The sequence below is a fragment of the Parasteatoda tepidariorum genome, chromosome 2, assembly GCF_043381705.1.
Source record: "Parasteatoda tepidariorum isolate YZ-2023 chromosome 2, CAS_Ptep_4.0, whole genome shotgun sequence".
Classification (NCBI taxonomy): Eukaryota; Metazoa; Arthropoda; class Arachnida; order Araneae; family Theridiidae; genus Parasteatoda; species Parasteatoda tepidariorum.
Window position 1 is genome coordinate 68,680,427 of NC_092205.1, and position 14,240 is coordinate 68,694,666.

Consider the following 14,240-nt stretch of genomic DNA (forward strand, 5'->3'; position numbering starts at 1 on the left):
ATATATATATAACATTAAGATTTTTTCTAAAACACTATGTTTTCTTACAATAAGCAATGCATATTTTAAAGAAATAATAAATTAATGGATTGATTTTAATACTTTATGGTAAAATAAAAAAAATAACGATAATTATCCCAGCATTGTTCAGAAAAAATACGTCTAGTTTATCTAGCTTGACGCCATCAATTTAAGACTCTTTTCCCAAGAATATAATACGTTTAATAATGACATAAGTTTTTCTTAAATATGAAATAATATTTACTTAGGAGAAAAACATTTTAAATTGGGAAGTTTTTGAAGTTGAATAGATGGTCTAAATTAAATTTTTAACATATTAACCATGTTTTATTACGAAAATAATATATTTTTAACGTATAATGTTTATAAGTAACTATATGGAAATATGTTTGCTTTAATGAAATTCCAAAATCAACATGAAATAGAAATTTTATTTGTACTCTATGATCTAAAAGTTTTTTTTCCTCTCAACTCAAAAAGGAATATTACCAGTAAGCTAATAATCACATGTTTTCAAACCAGGCAGCAAATTTAATTTCCCTTTAAATTTCTTTTTAAATGTATCTTTTAAAAATTTGACTGACTTTTTTTACGAGCATGAACTTTGACATTTTATGATTAGCATTGCATGATTTCTTTAACATTGAATTATAAAGCTAAAAAATATAGAATATTGAAATTAGTTGGTTAAATTAATTTTGCCTCTTGAGAATATCTGTACTGGGTCGCATACAATTTCGATTTTACAATTTACAATCATTCTTACTACACGCTATTTAGTGAAATAAAATTATGAACAGTGTTCAGTTCTAACCTTTACACTACTAGACATTAAGTATGCACTATTGATATACACTTTGAAAATAGTTTATTTTATTTAATCGAAATTCACACTGTTTTATTTACAAAATTTTTCGTAAATGCTTCAATTCCAAATAGTATTTCAATGTATTTGTGTAGGTTAAGTGCATTTAAGTGTTTTTATTGTATATATATTCCGGTACAGATTGACACTTTATTTGTATTAAAGTTCTTTATGAAGAAGCGTAATAAAAAATATTTTTTAAATACATTCTAAAGTTAAAAGTTCTAATGAAATTATATTCTCACGTTACAACAAGATTGAGAAAAAAAAATAAAATCAAACAAATTATAAGTCTGCTATTAAAATTTTTGGTTACTGTATATTTAAATAAATTGCTCTACGATTTCACTGATTAAATCCAATCGAAATATGTGAAAGTTTATGACAAATATAGCTTTTAATATTTTACTAAATTATATTATAAACTAATTATATTGAATCGTATAAAAATATTTATCGTTTCACATCACTAATAATAAATTTATATCAATATACTTCAGATTCGGAATATGATATTGAATACATTAAACATTTATTTATTAAATTCTCGTACAACTTACATCTGGTCTCAAATGACTTGCAAGCTTTTAAAATGTCCAACTAAATTTATAATTTATGACGCATTACGAAAATTAAGGGCAGCAGATAAAACCATAAATTCTTATGTGGTTTAGTCATATTCCAAGTCATGCATACTTAAACTGAAATAATTTAACAAAAATTTTTTTGATAACTGCTTACGAATATTATATGAACCAGTAAAAGTCAAAATTGCAAAATGAAGCAATTACTGCTTAGTGCTTAAATTTTATTATTATCGCTTAAGTGTAAAATAATTGAGATAGTATTACGTTCAGCATCTTTAAAAGAGAATACATCACTATTGAATATCCTCATACATAAATTATTGATTTTACATTTAATAAATAAAATACTTATTATTTGAAAGAAAAGGATCTTTAACTCTAAGCATCACTAAATTTAGAAATTTATTGTGCCAATCTTTAAAATTTTTGGGAAAATTCTACAAAATCTGTTTTATTATGTTATGCTTAAACAGAGAGTGAAAATCGGTTCTTATTGCATCAAGATATCCAAATTCAGTTTTCTACTATTTTTTTAAATACATAATTATTTTATCAACACTTGTTATTTTTATTGAATTACTTAAAACAAATGTAAGTGCAATTATAAATTCCAATTTAGACTAAAGTCAAAATCATTGTGAATAAAGCACAAATCAAATACAGAAATGAACATACTACAGTTTCGGTTTTCTCAAAAAAAAACCTCCTCAGTTTCTAAACACCAAATGATATTAGAAAATAAAGAGATAAGCACGTGCCAAGTAGTTTAACCAATCAGAGCAGAGTAACAAGTTTTAACAAGACAATGAAAAGAAGGGTGATAAGAAGCATGCATGACCGGGTCTGACGGTAACCCGGAGAATTAATTATTAAATTTTAGAAAATATTTACGTTTATTGGAGAAAGGGGGCACTTTCAAAGATCATTAACTTAATTATTAGAATTTTTCAAAATATGAAGTTATAGAAATCAAGTTCAGTAGATGAAGAACGGTTTTGAATGATTTTAGGAGAAAAATGCTCAAATGTATATTTAGAATTAAATTTATTTAGGGTGATTTAAGATAGTTTAATATCTTTCATTTTCTTAAATTAAAATCCCTAACACATGTTTCTTTATGACCCTCGCTTCATTAGATTAAATATTTGCCTGAAACTTCTTAATTCTAGCTTAAGTTTATTTTATGAAAACATGAACATTTTTATAAAAACTATTTTTTTTCTTATGTTATTTTGCTACAAAATGTTCTTTTCAGTTATTACTATGATTTTAAAAATATTCTTAATTGCGATTTTCATTATCAGAAAATTCTAATTAATTTTCGCTTTGTTCAAAATTTTCTTTTCAATGGAAAACATGTTTTTATTCATATTGAAGGAATACCACAGGGATCAAAATTTTTCTCTCTCAGCTAACTTGTTTCTTTGCGCTATTATAAGAAAAATTATACTCTTATTATTAAATTTGCTTTTAGAAAAATTGATGACTTCATTATCTATAGCTTTCAAGATTATACAATTTTCCTGAATATTATTTAACCCGATGAATTAATCTTGCTTCGTAAGCATGGTCATAATAATAAATTTAATTTTTTTGGATTTAGTTATTAAAAAAGAAGAAAATATCTGCATTGTTGATTTATACTGTAAAAGAAACTATTTCAATTTTAAGATTAATGAACTAATTGCTTGGAATTCTAATAGTTCTAAAAACATTTATTTAAGTACCAGTTTAAATCAAAAGAATAGAATTACAAGAATATGTGGTAATATTTATTTATCCAAAAAACAAATGGACAAACTTCTTCAAAATGTGATAAAAGAACAAACAAACAAAGGATACACAACTAATAGTAAATTCTATATAAAATCACTGAGTTAATTGTATGTTAATATTGTTAATAAATTTACTACAAGCATCTTTGTCAACTAAATTTATATTTTTAATATGTGCAAATCCATATGTGCAAATCCGATGCTAAAAATCTGTGCAAACCACTCAAAGCTTATTTCTTTTCCCTTTTTTTTAAAATAAATGTCATTTTTCTAAAATCAGTTAAATAGTATGATTTAAAATCAACTTTGTCAATTATAAACTTCAAATTTTCCAGTTAGACATTATTACCTTGCGCATATTCATTTTTGGGGCAATCCATGGTAACTAAAAAATCAAACGAGCTTCAGTGCTGCCATAAAATATTCCTCTATTTAAGCTTCTAACCTCTATTTGCACTTGTTTTTTCATGTTTCGAAATCTGGTAATCTTATTGGGAAATTATTTTAGATCAATAATTGAAGAATTCCGGTAATTGTAAGTTTATTTGAATTCGCTACTTGTTTTGTGTTCTGTTTACGTTTTGTTTTTACGTTTTGTGTTTTGTAATGTATATTTCGTACATTTTACTTTCTGTTTTTTGCTTGATATGATTTATTTGCTATTATGTTTTACTTACATGTTCTATCGCTATTTCACTTTTTTAGTGCTCCTTAAATTATAGTACTTATATATTTTGTTTAGGCTATATTAATACAATATTTTAAAGCACTCCTTCTTGCGGATATAATCGTGTGAGCTGATGACGAAATCTTTTAATTATTTAGTTTTCCAGCTTTCAAAATAGTTTGAAAAATATTTATTTTTATTAATTCTTTCGAAACATTTTTACAATGATTTTTGTTAGCCGAATAAGTGGAACTTGACTATGTATTCAAGAAAATAAACAAAATTACTTTAATAATGTAAAGTAAAAATTTTATTAATAACGTAACAATAACTTTAATATAGACAAAAAGAAATTGAATCTATCAGTGAAAAAAATAATAATGATAAAAGCAGCGATTTTGTTAAGAGTAGGCCTTTACACTTCCTTGTTAGCTAACTCCTGTAATCATACCTAAAATTTGCCTCAGCTAAATTTGTTTTCTTGTTTCCTTTTTACTCACTAAATTATTTATCTCTAGCTTCTAATTAGAATATTTTCCTAATTTTTTATACAGATGCTGAAACTGCACCCTTGTAATTTTGTATCTAACCCTGAATACAAGGAAATCCTAGATCTATTACGGATGTATTTCTATTACGACAAATTTGGCTTCGTGATGTAGGAATTGGTACTGAAATTAACTCGCATCTGCGTTACATGGAGAGGAAAACTATGAACAACTGCCGCTGGGCAAGTGCTCTATCCTGTTAGCCACCAACGGTTCTGATTAATATAATACACTTGGTATAGAGTATAGTTACATAGTATAGTATAGTTATATACTTAACAATTATAAAAATCGTATGAAACTTACAATTAATTTAGTCTAGAAAATTAGATAATGGAAATATTAAATGGTAGAATGGTGAAATTAGTATTTGAATTGATGTTGACTGAAAGTGTTATAACTTTCAAGAGAGTTAGATTAAATCAACATTTATTTACACAAGCAGATTTCACTTCAATGTGCTAAATTATTTTTCATTAATTTAAAAGAGGTTTAAAAGGATTCTACTGAATTAAGTATGAATAAGCTGATATTAAATCTAAACTCTTTTGAAATTAAATCTATTTTTTTCCTTGCTTTTCGAAGCATTGGCAAACTTTGGTAAACAACGATAAGAATTTTATTCTTTAGTTTTACGATGCCAATTAACACCAACACTAAGCTCTAGTCACGCGATAAATTATTAACTGAAGTGATTAAATATATTCCAAAAACAAAATATATTATTAAAATGTTTGCTTCAGAAATTATTTAGGGATTATAAGAAGATTAACTATTTTATCACAAACTTATATCTTTATATGACAAAGAAGATCCTGGTAATAATCTATGTTTTCTACTCGTGCTTAGTAATACTTGCTTATAATTCTTTACCGCTGCATTATATACCGTTGCTTACTTTTCGAAAATGATATCTTGACTTTCTTCTGCTTAATGCGCATTGAATTTTAGTGAGTAAAATAATCGTTTTATCCTCTTAATAATTCTGAAAAAGTATCTAAAGTAATAATATAAGAGAAGGAATATTGAAGAGGTAGATGCAAAGCAATCCTATTTTCAAATTACTACTTTTTCAAATTCTTCTGCTGAGTGTTTAATAGGAGATAAGTAGGTAGGTATTTTATCTACGTAGCACTAGAGCTGCACAATGGGCAATTGGAGACGGTCTTTAAAATATCTATGAGGATGATTTGAAGACATGCATCGCAATCTGCGATCCTATGCAGAGGGGATGACTCCCTTGCTTTGGTAGCCCGATGACCAGTGCGTGAAATCGAGTAATTTGCGGTGGAGCAGTTTAATGAGGACCAATATCGCTCACCCTCGGTCCCTACGCAGACTGATCAAAGTGGTCACCCACCCGCTTACTGAAGCAGCCAGTGGTGCTTCAATTCGTTGTTCTACTCGAAAAAGTTTCTTTACGATTATTGCAATGCGGAACTGTTTGATAAGAATATGCTTGTTGATAAATACTGCAATTTTCACGGATGGGAAAAAATCTTTATTTATTGTTTGATTATGGAGTGAAAATTTTGAAAATATGCAATGTATCTACTTGGAAGCAACATAAAGGTAAAATCTGAAACAAAACTTATTTCCACAAGAAAACTTATTTTCACAGAAGTGGATTAACACTCTATTGCCCTATGCCATTTGACCTATGCCTAATGAAACTTAAAAAAACATTTACACCATTTTTTTATTGTTCATTTGTATTGCAGATATTTCTTTGTATTGCAGATATAACACTGAACACTATATATAACGCAGATATAACAATTTTATTAGCAGCAATAAAATGAATAAAAAATTAAAATAAATAAATTAAAAGCGCAATTAAAGTATTAGCAACAACAAACTTTTGTATAATTATTACTTTTATATGTTTTATATATTTATATTATTTTATATATTACTTTTTTATGCTTTTTGGCCATCATATAACTTTGAAAACAATTTTTAACTCAGCAATATAAACTGGTTTTGAATGGAAATAATTGCAATAGAAACACACACTAAATGGAATCTGATAAGTTTAGAAATAATTAAAAATAAACAAGATGAAAACAACATTAATTTTTTAAATAAAGATATGCTTACATAATATTTTGTCTTTTAACTTCATCATTAAAAAAACTAAATCTTTAGAAAACTTACTTGGCAAAGTTGGCGACAAAAAAGGAGGCGAGGTCAGCAAAAACCATAAAAGATAAGTTGTGTTCGTTAAACTACTATTAGCTGGGACAATAGGCATAATTTCGCTCATTTTTAGAAAAAATCTGAAAGTAAGAAAGGCGTATTCAGTTTCAAACTAGCAAATAGCAAAACAACTTCAAAATAAAATAGTTAACTAATTTATTCAGTGAAAAAGAAATATAAACAGTTTTCATTTACTTTGAACTTTCCATAGAAAACAATTTTTTGAAAGTATTTTAAACTATTATTGGTACACTATACGAGTACGAAAGATTTAATTAATTTTAGTGACATTATAAATAATAGAGAAAAACAAGTTTGAAGGCTCTTTTATCATCAGATAATTATATTAAAGTAGTTTAAATTAAAGCAGTAATGGTAATAAATATTTGATTTCATTACTTTTGTAATCCAATTATTGTTCAAAAAATTTGTTTAGAGTAAAAATCAAACATAACTGTTCTAGTGAAGTATTTAACTTTGATTACATCTTTAGGTTGCAGCAATACACTTTTGATTAAACTATTTTTTTTAAATAAAATGATAAAACTGAATCTGTATTCTCTATTATAAACATCTAGATGCTATAATTTTTAAAGAAACAAATGCATTCTTTGTAAATACTAAAACTTGTATTTCAGTATGTAAAAATAACGATGCTTTATTTCAATGAAATAGTATCTTATAGATAAGAATTTATCGTAATAAAATGCACTTGCCATTCTTCTCTTAATTAGCATTTTAAATTTTATGTAAATGGAAGAGATATAAATTTAAATTTCCATGTGTTTAAAATCTTACTTAAATTTTGCGCATNCAATATATATGTATGTATCTTTTCAACACTGAAAAAGTAAACCAAAAATTAAAAATGAAACTCTTTACTTTAATAACAGGCGTAATGAATCGTGATAAAATTATTCAATATTTAATTCAAATGTTTGCATTTTATTATTTTTCACATTTCGTAACTTATTTAGATTTCTTAATTCATCATAAAAACATTTTATTGAAATGATCAAACCGAGTAGAATATATATATATTTTACTTCAATATTTTTTTATATTTCGCTTTGAGTAAACAAATTATGTTTAGTTAAGAATATATTCTATAAAAAAAACTAATACCACGTTTTAATTAAATTTTAGATTCTTAAATACTAATTAAGGGTCAATATCCATTTAAATTCAATTTGAAGATCGTAAATATTAGTTTTAATGAAGCAGTTTAAATTATATCTTATGAAATAAAAGTTAGAAAAATGCATTTTAAGTTTGAATTCTCTTTTTTTCCTTCAAATATATTAACTTTATTATTTTTTTAAATATCACTTTTCTGCAAAAGTTTTGAAACATCATGAATCATTTATAAGGATTATGTAGAACAAAACTGCTAAAGCGTAAATTGACATAATAGTTTTCATGCATCTTAGTCTAAACACTATGCGTTTTTTACTGTATACATACACACACGCTTTATATATTAATTAAAGATTTCAGATCCTGCCGATGGATACACTGGACAACAAATTCCTTTGTTGTAATTATACAAATATTTGATCTTGCATGATTCTGGTGCAGGGGTTTTAAATCTGTAATTTGTTTTGTTTCTAAGGTAACATATTTATTTAAATCACCTTCTTTTGATGAAATGTGCAAGTTTAAAAACGATTTACACAACAGGATGTCACGTAAATGTTGCAACAAACTTCCAGGAGAGTTTAAAGCAAGAAACACAAGACGAATCAAAAGCCCCAGAAGAAACAGTTCATATTAAGAAAGCTCCTCTGGAAGTGTAAGATGAAATTTTTGGGCATGGATTTCTACGCATTTATACACCTTAAAATGTTCCCTAAGTTCTCTAAGCTTAATGCAACATATGTGTGAATGTCTGCTATTTATAACGTTTTTAAACTTCGTCACTTTGAAACTAAACCGTAGCAATTTTAAAAAAAATCGAAAAATGAGATATTTGGGTCATTTTGCGTAAAAAAATCACCCTTTTAGAGAAACGACGTGTTATCTTCATAGTTCCATAAAATTAATTTAGAAAGCAGATAAATCATTATCGCATTGGCGCGATTCGCCATCTTGGTTTTAGGGAATGGTGTAGCAGTGTGCCAGTTGCATCAAAACCTTGGAGGAGATAATGTCGCTTTGAAACTAAACCGTGGTAACTCAGAAAAGCAAGTTTTTCAGGAGAGCGATTTTTCTCCTACACTGCTGTATGTCAAAGTTTGAAATGTAATATTCGGGAGGATATTTTGAAGAACATTGTTGTATTTTGAAATAACTCTCCACTTTTAATAAAAGTTTTAGAGAAAAGTGTTGCAACTCAAAGTACCTTAACTTATTTTGAAATTACCACAAAATTAGAAATGCTACAAGAATCAGGCCTGATTCATTGAAAAATTTAAAGAAACATTGTTTTTTTAACGTAAACTATTTTGCAAAAGTCGCCAAAGCTTCGAGTCAACCTGCGGTGGAAGTTCCTGAAAAGTTAGAAATCGCTCTCCTGAGAAACTTGCTTTTTTGAGTTACCACGGTTTAGTTTCAAAGCGACGACTTGTACATTTCAACAATAAGACTAAACATGCTGCTAAAAATGTGACTTTCAGAGAGACTAATTGTAGACTTGCAGAATATAGATTGTAGACTATTGTGACGTGAAAATAAGATCCATTGAAAAATCTCATGCAATAGAAAAACATGTTTTCCTCTGTGTTCTTAATGCTAATGCTCCATAAATTTTTGTAGTAAGGGAATTTCCAGTAAATGTCATTTTTCTAATTCAGATTTTTGCATAACCAAATATCCGAGGACACCATCGAAAGTCTATATTTTTATATTGCTACGAATCGTGTAAAGCTTTTAAAGCATAAAACTTAAACTAGTCTTAAAAACTAAAACTGGTTAAAACTAAGCTCGTCTTAAAACTGGATTCGTTTATTGAAACTAATACAAAAATAGAAATCCAGTCAGTTTTGCTTATTATCTGAATTTATTGCTTTATAACTGATGAAAAAGTTTTGAACTGAAAGTCAAAAAAATTGGGATGAAATTACATTAAATAACAATATTCCCGATAGATCAAAAAATGAGAATTTGCTTCAACGTGAATTGAGTATAAATAAAAATTTGTGAACACATCTCTGAATCTGCATTTGTATATCGTCACATAATACTATATTTTGAGTCTTCTAAAATGTAAATTGATATTCATAGTCTTTTCATATTTTTTCTTAAAAATGGATACGTTTAAGGAAGCTGTTATAGGAATAAGAATATAGAAGTTTTTTTAGTGATAAAGTATGGTTTGGATAAAGCTGGCTAAATTACTAAATTCTTCGAAAGACAGCGATATTTTCAAAAAGTGAGATTGTACCTGATCATGATACAGAAATAACAGACGGACTAATTTGAAGTAGACACACAAAAGGACTAAAAATTACCACTTTCAAATTTCGAACCATTTAGCAATAATTTTACTGACTACAAAGTCAAAATAAAGGAATTTTAAGAATTCAAATTTAATGAACAGACAATCAGCTTCTTTTCTGGGAAAACTAAAAAAAAGAAACAACTACAAAGCGTAGAGCTTGAAGAAATATAATTGAGAGAAATTTATTAATAGAGTGTCAGCTTGATAGATGAACTAGATCAGTGCTCCTCTATCAATCAATTAATTTCCATTTGCACTATTTCCATTGGACGATTCATATTACCATCCGTATCAAAACGTATTCCTATAGGTTGCTTCTGTAACTGATAGATCATTGATGGATTTTTTCAGTTGACAGGAAAGTGCAGTGACGTCCGTTGAGACATGTCTATAATCTTTTATTCATATATAGCTCATGGGCTGCAATAGCGGCACAACTCAAAAAATCAAGTTCTGAGATAGGTGGGTTTAAAGTTTTTATTGCTAAGCAAAATGCATATGAAATGATTTAGTTTGCTTAAACGAAGATTAGCATCAAGTTGAATTATGAGTGTGCTAATATTGCTGCTGAAAAGAATGTGTATTTTTATATTTAAACCTGCTCTTAGTGCGTTTTTAGAGTTGTGAGCGATATATAAATTTATTTCCTTGTTANTTGGCCCTCTATGGCCTGTCGTGACACAGATTTTAAAAATAAATCCGTAATATATATATATATATATATACCAAAAAGATAATTATATAAAATATAAATTTATTATTTTTTCCTTTAAATGCAGAGCGGAAAAATGAATTATTTTCATGAGGAGAATTAAAGGACAAATATAGGCACCGCATTATCTCCGGTGCTTGTTGTAAAAATTTATCGAATCAAAGCTCTTGCATCCCTTCTCTAAGGATTAAATATTTCTAAAGTGTATCAACATATCTGGTTTATATGGATTCAGTTCGTCCCATCAGGCATTCAATATTTTTCATTCCTTTTTCGATATGTCTCAAAGCCCAGATCGTTAGTAAATATTGAACATCTTTCTTCGAATTATCCAATGCTTTCAAATTACAACAGATTTAGTCCCTAGTGGCAGTATAATTCGTGTACCAAGGAAAAAGACTAAATTCAACGATGAAAATTTCTTACATCCCAGCACATTCTTTCTAATCAAATTACATGGAATGCATGTAGGTTTTTTCAAGGAAAATGTATTTCCCTAGACGATTCTATTCCCTCAAGTTGCCTTACATGGCGTACTTTACCTAACATAATTTACTTTTTTATGGCATTTATTTAAAGAACGGTTATGAGAATGCATGTGTTTTTTTAGTTTTCGTTAAAGATAATGTTTTCATTAAATCTGCGGTGAAAAGATAAAAAAAAAATCGTATACGTGATTTTGTCGAATATTAAAAGTTCTGTTAAAATATTTAAGCACAATAAAAAGTTTAAAATATTTTTTTAATTGAAAATTTCTGGGTTTTATGTTAGTGAATTAGAGAGGCAATTTTGAGTTTATGGTTATCAATGCGCAACTTCGCAGCCTTGTAATTTTTAACCCAATCTAGAAGATAATGGAATTCTTGTATCAAGTATTGGGTGAAATGAGTCATCGTGGAGGACTTATTTATGTAACTAACTCCCCTTTGCGTTACATGTGGACGATAGCCTCTCATAGTTAGCCTGATGACAAGGGGCCTCAACCCATAGTCCCACTGAGGATATTTTACGCCTGCGTTGTACTCGGTGCGAGCTAGTAGTGAAAGTCATATCGACCACCCATCGTCGTGATTCGAACCAATCGCCACATTGCTGGCTCAGGGCTATATCCCCTGAGCACCGGCTCTGTGGAATTTTTCGAAAAAAAACATTAATGTGCATTTATCATTGTGCTTACAGTAATAATAAAGATAAAGCCAAACAGTTACGGAATGTTTTTTCCACCACCATCTAGTGGCACTGTCAACCTGATCAATGCTAGGACAACATCCAGTGGTGAAAGGAAAAGCTCTCAAATGTTATGTCACCATGGCTGAAATGTTCATATATGCTTGAGGTGTTCTGTTTGGAATGTATTTGTAGCTGTTTCTGTGTTCTGTCGTTTTCAACCTGTTAATGAATGCTTTTACGCCTAAAAGGCTTTGAGCGAAACGTTAAAGAACAAAATGCTACAACTTACTGTAGATAAGAGTATTTTTATTAATATACAAGAATATTTCTATATTGATTAATACATTACTTGAAAAATTATCAAAGAAGAGGTTATATTAGGAGGCATAGTTAAAAGAACAGAACTTACAAAGCTATTTTTGCACTGTTTAGTTACTTCACCAGATGAACTAAGAGTACTAACAATATGCAATATGTAATAATTTTATCAAGTAGCATGAATTTAACTAGATATCTCAACTTTATTTCATTTAGAGAAAAAGCTGGATTTAAGTTTGTTTTGTAAACATATAAGCATTCAAATTTTATTTTATATCATACTAACTGTAAACCAACTGTAATTGCATTTCTTGTACTAGGAGAAAAGCAGTAAAAATCGAAACATTTATGAATTCATGCACAAATTGAAGCACATAAATTAGCACAATAAAAAAAGCTACAAAAATTTCCTTAAATATTTTTTGCCTTTCTCGTTAACTTTACGTTATTAGATTAACCAAAAATAGTTTTTCACCTTTCTTTCCATCACAATAAACATTAGCTTGACCCAGTATCATTTGACATGATACTGTTGCTTGAGGCCCCACTCATGATGGGAAAATTTTCCTCGAGCAATTTTGTTCTCTACTAATTCCATTCGTGAAAAACCTATTCATAATATCTATATAGAATTAGTTATTTCTATATTAGTATTATTATATTGGTCTATATATTACTTTCTACTTTCTATATACTACTTTCTACATTAGTATTATTATTTCTATATTAGTATAATAGAATTATTATTTCTCCATTAATTTTGCTTTTAGTACGAAGGAGTGAAAAAAAAGTTTTTGATAATTGAAAAGCACTACCTCCCAAAAGTTGTATATGGACCTACTATATCACAGGCTAATATTTTAGATTTTAATACATCATCCTTACTTCCACAAAAGCCTTAAAATTTTGAAAATTTACAAAAAACAACAAATTCTGTATTTTTACCAAACTTGTCTGATACCCCTCAAATTTTCGTAAAATTATGTAATATTCCTATTGACGTATTTCCTAACTTTTTCTATCATATTTTCTTTGCCTGCAATGTTCTTGAATTTTGAAATTTTAATAATAATATTTCATATTATAGTGATAAGTTGTGATTTATTTTCACACTAAGACTTTCAGCGTCAGATCGAAGTTCGCAAAACATTTTGGGAAGTACTGTAAACAAGGATTTCTATTTTCCTCAAATTATGTAATGATGTATCGCCTAAAGAATTTGTCTCCTCGTTTCGCGCGAGACCGCCATTAGTCCATTTACTGTTACGCAGTTTAGTAAATTAGTTCAGTATTAGATTTAGCGCGACACATAAGCAGGTTAAATATGTCTTCAACTTGAAAAAATGTGAAGTCACTTTTTAACTTTTATCCAAAAGATTTCATTTGTAGTTTACTGCCAAACGAAAAGATGTGTTCTAATATTACGATCCCGCTGAGCAACAGCGACACTTTAATGGACAGTAAAAAGCTAAAGAAAATGTTAGCATAGAAGTTATTGCCAAACTCAAGAAAATTCGGCGCAGAACTTCCTTTTTCATTCTAAACCAGAAAAAAAAGCATTATTTTGATAAAATGAGAACATGAGAAGATGCAGATACTTTTAAAATTGTAAAGTGTAATTGTAAATACCCACGCTTATGACTAAAGTTACCCTCTCACATGTGAACCAGAAAAGTTTTTTAACCGCGCTGCGTACAATTACTTTTAACACGAACATTGCAGCTGTAAAAAAGTAAAGAAAGCTCATCTTAAAAGAGTGGAATTTTTTCATGCCTGGCAAACTGTATTATGAATGGGTATAGGTTCTATTGATTTGTAAGACTGTGAACAGTTAAGGTATCCGACTACCTTAAAAAAGAGGATTTTCACAAAAAATCACTTTTTTATTTTATTGCTTTATAATAATGCCCAATTTTTCTAGTTTTAAAAACTAGAAAAA

At 28.1% G+C, this 14,240-nt stretch overlaps 1 protein-coding gene across 1 annotated transcript in view; it reads right to left on the reverse strand.

Moving 5' to 3' along the window:
- The window catches only part of LOC107437455 (nephrin), a 421,258-nt gene that overhangs the window by 207,869 nt on the left and 199,149 nt on the right, over positions 1 to 14,240 (reverse strand). The window contains exon 4 of the mRNA XM_071177693.1: positions 6,621 to 6,742. Coding sequence (XP_071033794.1) covers positions 6,621 to 6,729 — 109 coding nt within the window. The 5' untranslated portion in view covers positions 6,730 to 6,742. The remainder of the gene's footprint in view (positions 1 to 6,620; positions 6,743 to 14,240) is intronic.